Genomic DNA, 16,559 nt, shown 5'->3' with positions numbered 1-16,559 from the left:
TGTGAGGGTGGGGGGGTGCAGGGACAGTGCAGTCAACTCCCCACTCCTGGACCCTCCTGGCCCCCCTTAAGCCAGGTCTTCCTGGAGCAACGAACAGAGTGTGTGCTGTTCATCGTCCATGTAAATGTTGGCACCGGCCCTCTGTCCTCACCTCCTGCCCCTCCCCGCCCTGGGGACCGCAGAATCAGCCTGCTCTGGGGATCCCAACCCCCGCAGGACCCACCCCCTTGAAGCTGAGCAGCCTCGATTCCCCTTCTCTGGTGAGCTTGGGGCCCCTGATGCCTTTTGGGAAAGATCCACATTTCCCTACCGGGTGGTGTGGGGAAGCCCCTCTGACCACACTCCCTGGACTGTGTCCCCTGAGCCCTCTTCAGGCCCAGAACACTTGCCTGTCTCTGATGGTCATCTCCTTGAGTCCCGTGGGCTGCAGGACAAGAGTGTCTGGGCTTGAATCTCAGCTCCTGCACTTGCTGTGAATCTTGGGCAAATAGCTTAACCCATCGACACGCATATTTCTTAATCTTAGAAAAATCTGAATTTATAGGATTTTTAATCCTTTTGTAAAATAAGGATATGAATGCTAGTTTGTAGTGAACATTTAGTAAGAAAAACAGAAAAGGTATGGTGCAATGCTCAGTTCAGTTCAGTCGCTCAGTCGTGTCCGACTCTGTGCGACCCCATGAATCGCAGCACGCCAAGCCTCCCTGTCCATCACCAACTCCCGGAGTTCACTCAGACTCACGTCCGTCGAGTCAGTGATGCCATCCAGCCATCTCATCCTCGGTCGTCCCCTTCTTCTCCTGCCCCCAATCCCTCCCAGCATCAGAGTCTTTCCCAATGAGTCAACTCTTCACATGAGGTGGCCAAAGTATTGGAGTTTCAGCTTTAGCATCATTCCTTCCAAAGAAATCCCCGGGCTGATCTCCTTCAGAATGGACAAGTATTCAGCAAAGGCCAACTACTTAGTGACCGTTGACTCTCTTCTGACCTTGGTTTTTCTGTTATAGCCTAAGTCAGCTCTGTCCCCTCCCATGTCAAACTTCTCATTGTGGTTTTCAGGTCTTCCTCTTGGACGGACTCCTATCAGTGTCTATGTAGGTCCCACTATGTGTTTCCTGAAACTTGAGTCCCAGTGCTATCTGTTCCAGAACATTCCATCATTATGAATAACAGGTATTTGCTTGCATTGGCCTTCATGTGCATACATGCTAAGTTGCTTCAGTTGCGTCTGACTCTTTGCAACCCTGTGGACTGTAGCCACCAGGCTTCTCTGTCCATGGGATTCTCTGGGCAAGAATATTGGCGTTGGTTGCCATGCCCTCCTCCGGGGGATCTTCCCGACCCAGGGACTGAACCCTCATCTCTTACATCTCCTGCGTTGGCAGGTGGGTTCTTTACCACAAGCACCACCTGGGAAGCCCCTTGGACTTCATAGAGTGGGGTTTATCGAGAGTTTTAGAGGAGCATTTTAGTACTCTGTGCAGGATAAGACCAAGACTATGCCTTCCTGGGTTTGTCTCTCCAATAGGTGGGTTACTAGAAGTTTCTGCATATTAGGGAGACAGGCACCCACGCCGTAGAAGCATTTTTTCTCAGCCTCTCACCTGAGGTCTTTGCTCCACCCATGAGCCTTAGTAGCCTCTCCCAGGTCAGCATTTAGGGCCGGCAGTCCCTCCCTAACGACTGTGTCAGTGTTGCTCAGGGGCCAGGCTGCTGTGTCACTTTTGCAATGCTTTCATTCCAGTCCAACCAGTCACTAGAAACCAGCTTTAGAAAACAGAAAAGCCTCTATGTCTGGCCCAGAGCCTCACCCCCCTCTTCTCTTGCCCTGAGAACCTGGTTTCCGGAAAGTGCTGTCTGCCACATCTCAACAGGCTGCACGCTGATTTGTTTCCTTGGTGCCTTGGGGGATCATTAACTTCTCTGCAACTACCCATACTTTTCAAATGATGCAACGCTTACTATCACTGGAGGTACCTTGGTCCCCTGCAGTGGCCGCAGAGGGCTGGAGGGGGTGTCTGTTGTAGACCAGTAGGTGGGGCTTGGAGGCCCCACCCTCTTGGGTCTTCATCTTTCCCTCTTATTATTTTGGCAGGCTGTGAGAAGTTAATCTTCCTCTCCAGCAGCGGCTTAGCTTCTTTTCTGTTCTGAGAGGAAGCCAAAAAAGGAGACCCCAAGCAGCCATGAACTCTGCCATCCCCACCTGTGAGAACCCCAACCCCTTGGTGAGTGCTGGTAGAAGAGAGGGGATGATAGAGCTGGGGTGTGTGTTAAGTCTTAGTCTCTCAGTCCTGTCCGACTCTTTGCAATGTCATGGACTGTAGCCTGCCAGGCTCCTCTGTCCATGGGATTCTCCAGGCAAGAATACTGGAGCAGGTTGCCATTCCCTTCTCCAGGAGATCTTGCTGACCCAGGGATCAAACCCAGGTCTCCTGCATTGCAGGCAGATTGGTGGGGTAGCTGAAAAGAGGAAAGACCCTGGAGAAAGGTCCTAGTGTGGAGTCCTAATGCGGATTCTTAAGGAAGGTGGTTCGTGTTCTAAGTGAGACTTTGAATTTTTACAGCTGTTCTCCTGCCACCACCCTCACAAGGCAAAGATTCCACCCTCAATGCTGAACTCTGTGAATGAATTACAAAGGAAGGGAGAGCTGAAAGGTCCTCTTTGTTTTACTCTGTGGAATCTAAGTATTTGTTTTCCAGGATTCTCAGCATTATGATTTCTTTGATCAGAAAGCCTTTCTGAAGCAAAGCAAAGAGAAAGAGGAAAGCAGGGAGAGAGAGAATGAGAGAGGGAGAGAAACACACATACACAGAGAGCGAGAGAGGCAGGGAACTACTGTTTACCGGATGGCTGATATGTCCTAGTATTGTGTACTTTATTTTCTTCCTTCAAACCCGAGGCATACACCTCTGTTCCCATTTTACATATAAGGAAGCTGAGGCCCAGAGAAGTAAAGTGACAATAACCCATCTGGAGGCTCAAGCTAGTCCTTGAGCCCTGCTCCCACCATTCTTTCCAGCCTAGTTTGGCCACCGAAAAACAACCAGGGCCGCTGTGGGGGGAGCTGACTGAGTGGGGACCCTCTCCCCACCAGGCCCAGCCATGGCATCTGTGCAACAGGTGCCACGCATGAGCCTGGGCTGGGCCCTCAGAACTGTCCCCTGGAGCCGGCTACCAGAACTTGCCCACTGCTAGTCAGTCTTTGGCAAAGACACTGTGGCCGACTCTTTTGGAAAATTGTGACAGGCACCTGAGGGAAATTTCCTTTCCTCTCAGAATTCCTATTGCTGAAAGTAAACATTCAACTGGGTAAATTTAAAGCTTAGTTGGCTTTATCTTTTAAATTATTATTATTTCTTTTGGCCACACCTTGCAGCATGCAGGATCTTAGTTCGCCCACCAGGGTTTGGACCCAGGCCCCCTGCAGTGACTCCACACGGTTAAGTGTGGAGTCTTAACCGATCGACTGCCAGGGAAGTCCACTCTAATTGACTTTATTTAATGATTTATGAAATGGACAGCATACCATCAGAAGACAGAAGGGAGCTTTGAGGAGCTGTACAAAATGGAGGAGTTTTATAGGCAGAAGGAGGCATGGCAAAGTTATTCTATCAAAGAGTGGATTGTTTCAGGCCAGGTCACTTTCCTGAAAAGCAGGAGTCTACCAGGCAGATCACCTCACTAGTTCTGACCAGATAATTTGAGACAGACTAGCGAAACGTTACTTCCCTGTGAGAAACCAAACTGCATGCAATTAATTAGGTTAGATATCAGGTTAGAACTTCCCTGGTGGCTCAGACTGTAAAGCGTCTGCCTACAATGTGGGAGACCTGGGTTCAATCCCTGGGTTGGGAAGATCTCCTGGAGAAGGAAATGGCAACCCACTCCAGTATTCTTTCCTGGAAAATCCCACGGATGGAGGAGTCTGGTAGGCTACAGCCCATAGGGTCACAAAGAGTAGGATACGACTGAGCGACTTCACTTTCTTTCACTTTATTAAGTCTCGGTAGGCTGATATGGGCTTAGCATTAGTTACTCCATTTTGGACCTTTTTAAATTTTTTTTAACACTTCTGTCACCATCTCATAGGAGTAAAAAAAAAAAAAAAAACAAAAACCACAACAACTTGGGAAATAAATTGAAGACTCTATTTCTGAAAGCTGTGGTCTTTAGCACACCTGAAGCCAGTAGGGAGTGGTAGGGTCCGGGCACATATCTGTCTTTATTCAGTGAACTGTCTTTTCATTTTCCTCAAAGCCTCGGTCTCAGCACCCAGATTAAAAGGCCACTTTTCTGAGATGTTTTGGTTTTCATGTGCATATTGCTTTGTTAGAACCTTCTAGGGATATAAACATGGGGAAGACAGATTCCCTAGCCATGTTTGGAGAGACCTAGGGGGCAAGGTGGGGAGCAGGAGGCTGTGTGGGGGATGGCTGGAGTCAGAGGGCCAAGGGATTCATTTCCCCCCAGGAATCCTCCTTCCCACTGCTGTTCCCTCTGTGCCAGCCTCCTCCTGCTCTGCTGCTCTGCTCTAGAGAGATGACAGGCTGTCCCCATACACACAGGAATGCACCTGCCAGCAACTGCCCTCGACCAGGAGAGGAGAGTTCCATTCTCCCGTTTACAAGGGGACCTGGGACAAGTCATGTAATCTCACTGAGCCTCAATCTCCTCTCTGGAAACTGGGTTGTGAGAATCAAAGGAGAGGATGCATTGGAAGCTCTTTGCAAACTGTAAAGCACTATAAAATGCCACACGTCAACAGAATGCCTCTTTGAGCAAGTGTTTTGGTGACATTACAGCCCATGTGTTGAGCTGATAGACTCTTCCAATCAGAAGAAAAGCTTGTGGCCCATCTTCTCATACCAGTGCTGACTCATGGGAAAGCTTTATTAAGAGTTTATTCTTCCTTCAAAAAGGGGCTTGTAGGCATTCTTCTGCCACTATAAGAGTCATAGACTTAAAAACAAATTATTTATTTGGCCATCCCAGGTCTTAGTTGCAGCATGTGAACTCTTGGTTGAGGCATGTGGGATCTAGTTCCCTGACCAAGGGTTGAACCTGGACCCCCTGCATAGGGAGCTCAGAATCTTAACCACTGGGCCACCAGGGAAGTCTGAGAGTTACAGAATTTTGCTGACTAGGGATTCCCCTTGGATAAAGTCACTTCCCCCCTCTGGATGTGCCCTGAGGTGGGGCTTTTTCCAGTTCCATCTGGGAAGCCCCTGCTCTACAGTAGCTCTGGGATGTCACATTTCTATGCGCATCTTTAATATGCTAGTGACTCATCTCTGACACAGGAATCTTAGCCCACTGTGTACCTGCTTATTTGATTTTTTGCCCCAGCACTTTATGTAAGTGACACAAAGTGCTTTACAGCAAAAGATGTATTTTGATCAGGCTCTGTGTGTTCTACCAGCCATAGCTGACGTGCTTCACAGAAGTCACACACTCTTATCAGAATGAAGAACCAGCTCTTCTCAAGGAAGATAAGTTTTTCTCCACTCTTAAGTTCTAACTTTTTTTTCCATGTTGGGCCTCATACAAGGACAATTTCCCAGAAAAGTGTTGTAAAGCAATTACAGAAGTGGTTTCCATAACCTCATCAGGTCCAGATTGATATCCAGACAAAACTTAGAATATTCAGAGTCATCAGGCTGAGAACACTCTTAGAGTCATTGACATTTTTTTTTTTAAGATTTTTTTCTGATGTTGACCAATTTCAAAGTCTTTATTGAATTTGTTACAATACTTCTTCTGTTTCATGTTTTGTTTTTTTGGCCACTGGGCATGTAGGATCTTAGCTCCCTGACCTGGGATCGAACCCTCACTCCCTTCATTGGAAGGCAATCTTAACCACGGGACCACCAAGGAAGTCCTGAGTCATTCAGTTCAGTTCAGTTCAGTTCAGTCGCTCAGTCGTGTCCGACTCTTTGCGACCCCCTGAACCACAGCATGCCAGGCCTCCCTGTCCATCACCAACTCCCAGAGTCCACCCAAACCAACGTCCATTGAGTCAGTGATGCCATCCAACCATCTCATCCTCTGTTGTCCCCTTCTCCTCCTGCCCTCAATCTTTCCCAGCATCAGGGTCTTTTCAAATGAGTCAGCTCTTCGCATGAGGTGGCCAAAGTATTGGAGTTTCAGCTTCAACATCAGTCCTACCAATGAACACCCAGGACCGATCTCCTTTAAGATGGACTGGTTGGATGTCCTTGCAGTCCAAGGGACTCTCAAGAGTCTTCTCCAACACCATAGTTCAAAAGCATCAATTCTTCGGCACTCAGCTTTCTTTATAGCCCAACTCTCACATCCATACATGACTACTGGAAAAACCATAGCCTTGACTAGATGGACCTTTGTTGACAAAGTAATATCTCTGCTTTTTAATATGCTGTATAGGTTGGAAATAACTTTCCTTCCAAGGAGTAAGTGTCTTTTAATTTCATAGCTGCAGTCACCATCTGCAGCGATTTTGGAGCCCAGAAAAATATAGTCAGCCACTGTTTCCACTGTTTCCCCATCTACTTGCCATGAAGTGATAGGACCGGATGCCATGATCTTAGTTTTCTGAATGTTGAGCTTTAAGCCAACTTTTTCACTCTCCTCTTTCACTTGGATCAAGAGGCTCTTTAGTTCTTCTTTACTTTTTGCTATAAAGAATGAAGAGTCATTCATTGATTCTTGATGGCGGTGGGGGGAGGGGGGGCGGGGGCGGGGGGAGGCCCCAAACTAACATCCCCCCTACCGTCCCCCGCCAAACCTCCTCCCTCCCCCACCCCTTCACCTTTCTGAGAATTCCAAGAGGTCTTGGGAGAAGGTAGGAGGTGAGTTTGCTAGCGCTGTACCTGCCCAAGTCGTGTGAGTTCATTCACAGGCGCACATAACAGGAAGCCATATACGCTTTTGGGTATTTTTGCAACCCTCCCAGAGTCAGAAGGGGACACGGAGTCTGAGGGAGAGGAAGTGATGTGCTAACGGCTGCCAAGCAAGGGACTGACAGACCACCATGGCCCCAGTTCAAACTGTGTGCTCTGCTGTTCTGTGTAGCCTACGCAGCGTCAATCAACCAGCCAGCCAATCAACAGCCATTCTTTTCCTTCTGCCCCTCCTCTTTTCTTCAGCCGGTTCTTCTGCGGTTGTGCTCGAGGACTGCGCCACAGGGTCACTAAAACCTCGCGATAAGTGCTCCGGAGTTCCGTCGGACACCCTCCAGCCTATCTTTGGCTTGGCCTTGACCTGCTTAGGCAAAACCACCCTCCTTTCACAGCCAGTCCAAGTACCAAAGCTGCATCAGGACAGCCTTCTTTTCAGGAATCCAAATAGAATCAGCATAATGTTTCCAAAGAGTTCTAACCAGTTATGTATTTATTTTAAAAAGTCGATGAGAGAATCTTTATGGTCATTATTTTATGCATGTGTGCCGGGGTCTAGCCCCGGTGGATCCAGGGTAATTCAAAGGGGAGACAGAATCGGTGTCCTAGGAAAAAGCTATTTAATTAGAAGTATAAAGAGAGATTAGACAGGAATAGTGTAGTAGGGAAATTAGTGGAGAAAAAGAGGCTGAATAAATTGGTTTACGTGGAATACCAATAAAACTTTGAGAGGAGAAGCTTGCACCACCTATGCAGGCCACAGGCGTCTTTCCGTTCTCCCAAAGGAGAGGAGGCACTGAGGCCTCCCCAGTCCGATCTTAGAAGCCCAGGCAAAATTAGCAGGCTTGGTGAGTACACATGCTCCAGATGGGAATTCAGCCAGAAAAACGGAGAACAAGAAAGAAAAACATGGGGGAATCAGTCTTTCCAGAAACTGATCCATTTTCTTTATTTTCAGGTTTGCTTATATACTTTTTGTTATACATAGGGATGAATAGAGTCACGTGGGGTCAGCAGACCCAACCCTTGTCAAAATCAGGTGCTTCATATAAAATCATACAAAGGTCTTAGGGGCTTTACATCATCTTCTGGCCATGAGGCCTGCTGACATTTTATGACCCTTTCTGATAATGGTCAGTCAACCAGAAAACTTATTTTTTCCAGGGGTGATTTTTTTCTTAAACCAGGAGCCACCCTCCAAATAAAGTTGCATTCCTATAGGGTGAGGGTGTAGTGGGTTGCAATCCAAGAAAGGAATTTACTTAGTCTAAGGTTTAAGATGATTAATCTTAAAGGTTAATACTTATTTTTCCTATATGTTAGTTATATTCATTATAAGGGCAGTGAATATGGAGATTTAGCAGCAAATATTGGCTCAACAAATGAAAAACCCTTCACCAATATAATTTCTAATCAACCCAGTGTACTATACTAATAATTTTCTAACTTCTCAAAAGAGTCTGTATTTAGAAAGTTTTAAAGCATCTCATGCCTCTCACGGTTGGGAGGCTGTAAACAATCACATGTGGCCGGACGAACCTGCTCAGGCAGGGTAGAGAATCTTCAGAGGAGTTTGTAAGTTGAAACACTCTTGTCACGCCCAGGAATTTTTATTAACTGGAGCTGCAAGTTAACTCCTTCTCCAAGAGAGGTGGTGGGGGGTCAGCCCCCCGTAAAGTCAGAGGTATAGGTGAGAGCATAAAACAGTAAAGTAGGCACTCTGGTTTTGGGGGTAGATGCTCGGGAACAGGGGGTTTCCTGAGGCTCGATCCCACCTTTGCATATGCCGAAGCCTCCTTCCTCATGGCCTTTGCCATGGGCGGAGTTCCTCACACTGGCTCCCGGCACATGTGTTCATTTATTTATTTTTCACTCAACAGATTGTGTTATGAGCACTAACTCTGTGCTAGCGATGGAGTAGAGAAGTTATGGGACTTTGTGGCCTTTTGGATGAGAAAACCGTGTTGTGGCTGTGAGGCATGCTGGGGCTGTAGTCTGAGCGGGAGTGGAGAGAAGTTGGGGCTTCCTGGAGCAGGTTTGGGAGGCATGCTTCCAGGCATTGCTGAATAGATGAGTAGAAGCAAAACTCTTCCATTTAAGTCTCAGAAACTAAATAATAGAGTCATGGGCAAATGCTGCACCAAGCCCCAGGAACAGGGTGACTCTGCAGGGCTGTGCTGTGGCTGACTCAGTCCACCCGCTCTCTCCAAGCCTGACCGCAGCCCTGAGCTCCTCCCACCACCTGGACCTTAGTGTTCTGGGAAACTTTCTCCATCGCCAGTGATGGGGCCTCCGAGTACTGGGAAAGAGTTGAGATCCGATTTGTGCTCCATCCCACGGAGGAAGAGGACTGGCTTCCTCTGTCTCCACGTGGAGACGGCACATCTATCCCACCCACTCTCCACGTCAGCCAGAATTGTCCTTAGTTGCAGCTCCCCTGGTGGGATCTGAACAAGACCCTTAAAATGGCAGTTCTTAACGGGGTGATTTTTACCCTGCTGGTGACATTTGGCAATGTCTGGAGTCATTTTGGGTTGTCACAACTGAAGGTGAGGGCAGGGGCTTGCCACTGGCATCTAGTGGGTCCAGGCCAAAGATACTACTAAATATCCTAGGGTGCATGATACAGCCCCAACCCCTGCCATGAACACACACAACACAAGGAAGAATTATCCTGTCCAAAATGGCAATGGTGCTGAGGTTGAGAAATCCTGTCTGAGAATATAATGTTCCCTAGGGACCAGTGCTGTCCTGGAAGTGGACAAACACCCAGTTCTTGATCTGGTGGCTTTCTTGTCTCTCTCCACTTCAAAGCAACTGGTAACCCCTTGCCCCCCACTCATCTGCTTCTCCTACTTCTCCAGAGCAGGGCCACTGATCCTTAGGGAGAGCAGCCATAGTGTCTGTGCCCATAGTTTTGCTCCCATTTCTTTTAAAATCGGAAGGAAAAAAATATTAATTTTTAGACAAAAGGGAAAATTTTTAGTATATAGTAATGTATCTTTATATCAATATAGTCACAAAAAATAGCAGATTTCCTGTATAGGAAGAATCCATAGCATTGAAGTGATTAGCATTCCCAGGAGTCATAGTGCAGCTTCAGTTCAGAAGATGTTCTTTGAGGCTGTGCTGAAGTAAAGGGTGCTTGACTATGGAGGTTGGTGTTGGTAGGGGTACCCTTAACATCCTTTCCAGAACTTTCTCTGTGAGAAGCCCGCACTATCTTCAGGGCACCCTGGCTGTGCCACTGTGCAGAACCTGCTATTCCTCTGTGATCTGACCAGGGCCCAGGACCCTGCTGCGGCTTGTCACCTAATTGCCTGATCTCCATGCTGGTGGCCTTGACCCGTTCTGGCCATACTGACGACATTGCTTTCCTATTCCTCTCACCTACCGCTGCTCTAATGTCACTCCACCTACAGATGCTCTGATGTCACTCAAGTGTGAGTTAAAAGCCTTTGAAACATGGGGCCAGAATCTTATCACAATTATAGCAGCTAATTTATTGGGTAGGTGCACCATGCAGGGCACTGGACTATGTGCTTCATGCTCTGTTTTTTCCCCCAGGTTTATTAGATGTAATTGACATACAACATTGTGTAAGCTTAAACTGTCCAAGACATTGACCTGGTACAATTATATGCTGCAAAATGATTACCACCATGGCAATTATTAATAGATTCCTAGGTATCGCTAGTGGTCAAGAACCGCCTACCAATGCAGGAGACTTAACAGATTTGAGTTTGATCCCTGGGCCGAGTAGGTCCCCTAGAGGAGGGCATGGCTACCCACGCTTGTATTCTTGCCTGGAGAATCCCATGGATAGAGAAGCCTGGCAGGCTATGGCCCATGGGGTCTCAAAGAGTCTGACATGACTGAAGTGACTTAGTGACTTAGCAGCAGTTGTTAGTAGTTAACACCTCCATCATGGCATGGAGTCATCACTTCTTTTTTGTGCTGAGAACATGTAGGATTTACTCTCTTAGCAACTTTCAAATATATAATACAATATTATTAACTATAATCACCACACTGTACATTAGTTTCCCAGAACCTATTCATGTTATACTATTTGTTTATATCCTTTGAGCAACATCTCCCCATTTCTTCATGTTCCAATTTAATTTTTTCATCTATGAAATAGGTGTTATTAACATTTTTGTTACATAGATCAGAAAAATAAGACTTATACATGTTAATAATTTGCCCAAGTTTGGTAAACTATATAGCCAATAAATTAGAGGAGAGAGTTTATGGTTCAAAGTTAATATGGAGTAACCTGATAGGAATGTAACTTGGCTATTGACCCTAGAGCATTCTATATGCTGTACACTTATTTACATTTGTGTTCTGTCCATTCATTCCTCCATTTACTCAGTCTACACTGAGCATTGGGGTTGTTCTAGAAGCTGGGACAACAAAGGAGAGTAAGGCACAGTGAGTGCATTCTAGGAACTCAGTTCTAGCAGAAGAGATGGATAAGGAAATAGTCCATTATAATACACACATTATGATAAAGGCTTTGGCACAGGGCTGGCCCGTGGGAGCATAAGCAAGGGCAGCTACACCATCTGGGTCAGAATCCCCATTTCCTGGCACATTTTCTTGAGAAACCCACTTTTTTTATTTTTGGCCACACCATGTGGGATCTTAGTTCCCAGACAAAGGATTGAACCCATGCCCTTGGCAGTGAAAGCATGAAGTCCTAATCACTGAATGAATCATCAAGGAATTCCTCTGCCCATTTTCTGACCATGGAGTTGATTCCCATTTGTTCTTCCACAAAGTTTATTTTCTATTAGGTCTTGCTGCTGATGTATAGTATAGAAAGTCACTGGTCTTTTGAGTCTGAATCTAGAAACCACAAGCTGGCCAGCATATATCACAATACCATTGTTCTTGCCTCTAGGAAGCTGTCCATCTGTCTGGTTGTAATAAGAAAATGAAACTAAGCAGGAGCCTCTGGGGCTCCTGGGCACAGAAGCCTTTCCATGTCTCTTGTTCCTTGTTTATGGGGAACAGACTCCAGCCTCCATGACCTTCCCTGAGTCCCAAAGGTTAGATTCAAACAGTTGCTAATCAGGGAAAGGAGGGGATTCAGAGACAACAGAGAGCAGCCAGGAAACAACAGTGCAGGCTTTGGGCAGGGTCCTGGTTCCACCTCAAGAGATGAAACAGTCTCTTTATTTTCTTGGGCGCCAAAATCACTGTGGATGGTGACTGCAGCCATGAAATTAAAAGACATTTGCTCCTTGGAAGGAAAGCTATGACAAGCCTAGGAAGCATATTAAAAAGCAGAGATATCACTTTGCCAACAAAGGTCCGTGTAGTCAAAGCTATGGTTTTCCAGTAGTCATGTATGGATGTGAGAGTTAGACCACAAAGAAGGCTGACTGCTGAAGAATTGATGCTTTCAAGTTGTGGTGCTGGAGGAGACTCTTGAGAGTCCCTTGGACTGCAAGGAGATCAAACCAATCAATCCTAAAATAAACCAATCCTGAATATTAATTGGAAGGACTGATGCTGAAGCTCCAATACTCCAGCCACTTGATGCAAAGAGCCCACTCACTGGAAAGGACCCTGATGGTGGAAAAGATTGACGGCAAAAGGAAAAGCAGATGACAGAGGATGAGAGGGTTAGATAGCATCACTGACTCAATGGATATGGATTTGAGCAAACTCTGGGAGAGAATGAAGGACAAGGAAACCTGGTGTGCTGCAGCGCATGGGGTCACAAAGAGTGGGACATGACTTAGTGACTGAACAATAATAACAAAAGGACTAAAACCCCCAACAAATGGAAGATGTCACCATTCTTTTTATTTATTTATTTGTTTGTTTTTTTAATTGAAGGATAATTGCTTTATAGAATTTTGTTGTTTTCTGTCAAACCTCAATATGAATCAGCCATAGGTATATATATATATCTGGTCCCTCTTGACCCTCCCTCCCATCTTCCTCCCTATCCCATCCCTCTAGGTTGATACAGAGCCCCTGTTTGAGTTTCCTGAGACATAGAGCAAATTCCCGTTGGCTATCTGTTTTACTTAATAGAAACATAGAAGGCTGAGCGCCGAAGAATTGATGCTTTTGAACTGTGGTGTTGGAGAAGACTCTTGAGAGTCCCTTGGATTGCAAGGAGATCCAATCAGTCCATTCTGAAGGAGATCAGCCCTGGGATTTCTTTGGAAGGAATGATGCTAAAGCTGAAACTCCAGTACTTTGGCCACCTCATGGGAAGAGTTGACTCACTGGAAAAGACTTTGATGTTGGGAGGGATTGAGGGCAGGAGGAGAAGGGGATGACAGAGGATGAGATGGCTGGATGACATCACTGACTTGATGGACGTGAATCTGAGTGAAATCCAGGAGTTGGTGATGGTCAGGGAGGCCTGGCGTGCTGCACTTCATGGGGTTGCAAAGAGTCGGACACAACTGAGTGACTGAACTGAACTGAACTGAAGTTTCCATGTTACTCTCTCCATACATCTCACCCTGTCCTCCCCTCCTCCCATGCCCATAAATTTATTCTCTCTGTTTCTCCATTGCTGCCCTGCAAATAAATTCTTCAGTACTATTTTTCTAGATTCTGTATATATGCATTAGTATATGATATTTATCTTTCTCTTTCTGATTTACTTCACTCTGTATAATAGGCTCTAGGTTCATCCACCTCATTAGAACTGACTCAAATGCATTCCTTTTTATGGCTAAGTAATATTCTATTGTGAATATGTACCACAACTTCTTTATCCAGTCATCTGTCGATGGACATCTACGTTGCTTCCATGTTCCAGCTATTGTAAATAGTGCTGCGATGAACAATGGGATACATGTGTCTTTTTCAATTTTGGTTTCCACAGGGTATATGCCTAGGAGTGGGATTGCTGGGTCATATGGTGGGCTTATTCCTAGTTTTTTAAGGAGGAAGATGTCACCATTCTTCATTCCAGATTAAAGCAACCTCAAACTCATCAGATTGTTTGCGTTAGTCACTCAGTCATATCTGACTCTTTGCAACCCTATGGGCTGCAGACCACCAGTCTCCTGTGTCCATGGAATTCTCCAGGCAAGATTACTGTAATGGGTAGCCATTCCCTTCTCCAGGGGATCTTCCAACCCAGGGATCAAACCTGGGTCTCCTGCATTGTAGGTGGATTCTTTACTATCTGAGCCACTAGGGAAGCCCAAGAACAAGGTTCTCATCAGATTACCTGAGACCAGATTAAAGCAGTGCCCTGTACACAGCCTTCTCTTGTGTTGTTTGAAGAGGGTGTTTGCTGTGACCAGTGCATTCTCTTGGCAAAACTATATTAGCCTTTGCTCTGCTTCATTCTGTACTCCAAGGCCAAATTTGCCAGTTACTCCAGGTATTCCTTGACTTTCTACTTTTGCATTCCAGTCCTCTATAATGAAAAGGACATCTTTTTTGGATGCCCTAGTTCTAGAAGGTCTGGTAGGTCTTCATAGAACCATTCAACTTCAGCTTCTTCACCATTATTGTTCAAGATACAGACTTGGATTACTGTGATATTGAATGGTTTGCCTTGGGAATGAACTGAGATCATTCTGTCCATTTCACACAAAGATGGGCACAATAAAGGACAGAAATGATGTGGACTTAACAGAAGATATTAAGAAGAGGTGGCAAGAATACACAGAAGAACTGTACAAAAAAGATCTTCATGACCCAGATAATCACGATGGTGTGATCACTCATCTAAGGCCAGACATCCTGGAATGTGAAGTCAAGTGGGCCTTAAGAAGCATCACTACGAACAAAGCTAGTGGACTTGATGAAATTCCAGTTGAGCTATTTTGATTCCTAAAAGATGATGCTGTGAAAGTGCTGCACTCAATATGCCAGCAAATTTGGAAAACTCAGCAGTGGCCACAGGACTGGAAAAGCTCAGTTTTCATTCCAATCCCAAAGAAAGGCAATGCCAAAGAATGATCAAGCTACTGCACAATTGCACTCATCTCACACACTAGCAAAGTAATGCTCAAAATTTTCCAAGCCAGGCTTCAACAGTATATAAACCATGAACTTCCAGATGTTCAAGCTGGATTTAGAAAAGGCAGAGGAACCAGAGATCAAATTGCCAACAACTGTTGGATCATCAAAAAAGCAAGAGAGTTCCAGAAAAACATCTACTTCTGCTTTATTGACTATGCCAAAGCCTTTGACTGTGTGGATCACAACAAACTATGGGAAATTCTGAAAGAGATGGGAATACCCGATCACCTGACCTGCCTCCTGAGAGATCTGTATGCAGGTCAGGAAGCAACAGTTAGAACTGGACATGGAACAACAGACTGGTTCCAAATAGGAAAGGGAGTACATCAGGGCTGTATATTGTCACCCTGCTTATTTAACTTCTATGCAGAGTACATCATGAGAAACGCTGGGCTGGAAGAAGCACAAGCTGGAATCAAGATTGCTGGGAGAAATATCAATAACCTCAGATGTGCAGACGACACCACCCTTATGGCAGAAAGCGAAGAATAACTAAAGAGCCCCTGCTGAAAGTGAAAGAGGAGAGTGAAAACGTTGACTTAAAGCTCAACATTCAGAAAACTAAGATCATGGCATCTGGTCCCATCACTTCATGGGAAATAGATGGGGAAGCAATGGGAACAGTGTCAGACTTTATTTTGGGGGGCTCCAAAATCACTGTAGATGGTGTCTGCAGCCATGAAATTAAAAGACGCTTGCTCTTTGGAAGAACAGCTATGACCAACCTAGAGAGCATATTAAAAAGCAGAGACATTACTTTGCCAACAAAGGTCTGTCTAGTTAAAGCTATGGTTTTTCCAGTGGTCATGTATGGATGTGAGAGCTGGACTATAAAGAAAGCTGAGCACCGAAGAATTGATGCTTTTGAACTGTGGTGTTGGAAAAGACTCTTGAGAGTCTCTTGGGCTGCAAGGAGATCCAACCAGTCCATCCTAAAGGAAATCAGTCCTGAGTATTCATTGGAGGGACTGATGCTGAAGCTGAAATGCCAATACTTTGACCACCTAATAGGAAGAACTGAGTCATTTGAAAAGACCCTGATGCTGGGAAAGATTGAAGGCAGGAGGCGAAGGGGATGACAGAGGATGAGATGGTTGGATGGCATCATCGACTCGATGGACATGGGTTTGAGTAAGCTCCGGGAGTTGGCGATGGACAGGGAGGCCTGGCGTGCTGCAGTCCATGGGGTCACAAAGATTCGGACATGACTGAGCAACTGAACTCAACTGTACATGGCCTAATCTTATTAGCAGCCCCATGTTTGAGCCGTTGCTATAAAACTTCTCACCAAATCCCTCTGGGTGGAGACACAGTTTTGGAGGGCAGGAGCCACTGGGTTCCCCTTTGCCTGGCAAAGCAATAAGCCATTTTCTACTTCATCCAAAACTCTATCTCCGAGATTTGATTTGACACTGGTACATAGAGGCCAAGCTTTTGGCATCAAAATGCACTTGATTCCTCTTGAAATGCTCAAACGTGTTTTTGTCTTTTTCCCAGCAGAGGGGTGATGGTGTGCTCAGCTCCCATGAAGGTGACAAAGGCAGGAAGAAGGATGGCCAGCTCAAGAGTCCCAGCAGCAGCCACCTGGCTTATGGCATCCTGGATATCCCACCATGGTATCTCTGCATCTTCTTGGGGATCCAGGTAATGCCACACAGAAGGATTGG

The 16,559-nt window shown here is 45.9% G+C and overlaps 1 protein-coding gene across 2 annotated transcripts in view; it reads left to right on the top strand.

The window, feature by feature from the left end:
* Positions 1-2,104: 2,104 nt before the first annotated feature.
* The window catches only part of LOC138439523 (solute carrier family 23 member 1-like), a 65,170-nt gene continuing 50,715 nt past the window's right edge, over positions 2,105-16,559 (top strand). The window contains exons 1-2 of one of the 2 annotated variants that reach the window (XM_069588457.1): positions 2,105-2,225; positions 16,393-16,536. In XM_069588457.1, coding sequence (XP_069444558.1) covers positions 2,184-2,225; positions 16,393-16,536 — 186 coding nt within the window. In that variant the 5' untranslated portion in view covers positions 2,105-2,183. The remainder of the gene's footprint in view (positions 2,226-16,392; positions 16,537-16,559) is intronic. The other variant, XM_069588456.1, reaches the window with a different exon arrangement.

The sequence above is a fragment of the Ovis canadensis genome, chromosome 4 (assembly GCF_042477335.2).
Source record: "Ovis canadensis isolate MfBH-ARS-UI-01 breed Bighorn chromosome 4, ARS-UI_OviCan_v2, whole genome shotgun sequence".
NCBI classification, from domain to species: Eukaryota; Metazoa; Chordata; class Mammalia; order Artiodactyla; family Bovidae; genus Ovis; species Ovis canadensis.
Note: the sequence above shows the minus strand (reverse complement) of the source record. Positions and strands in the feature narration are given on the sequence as shown.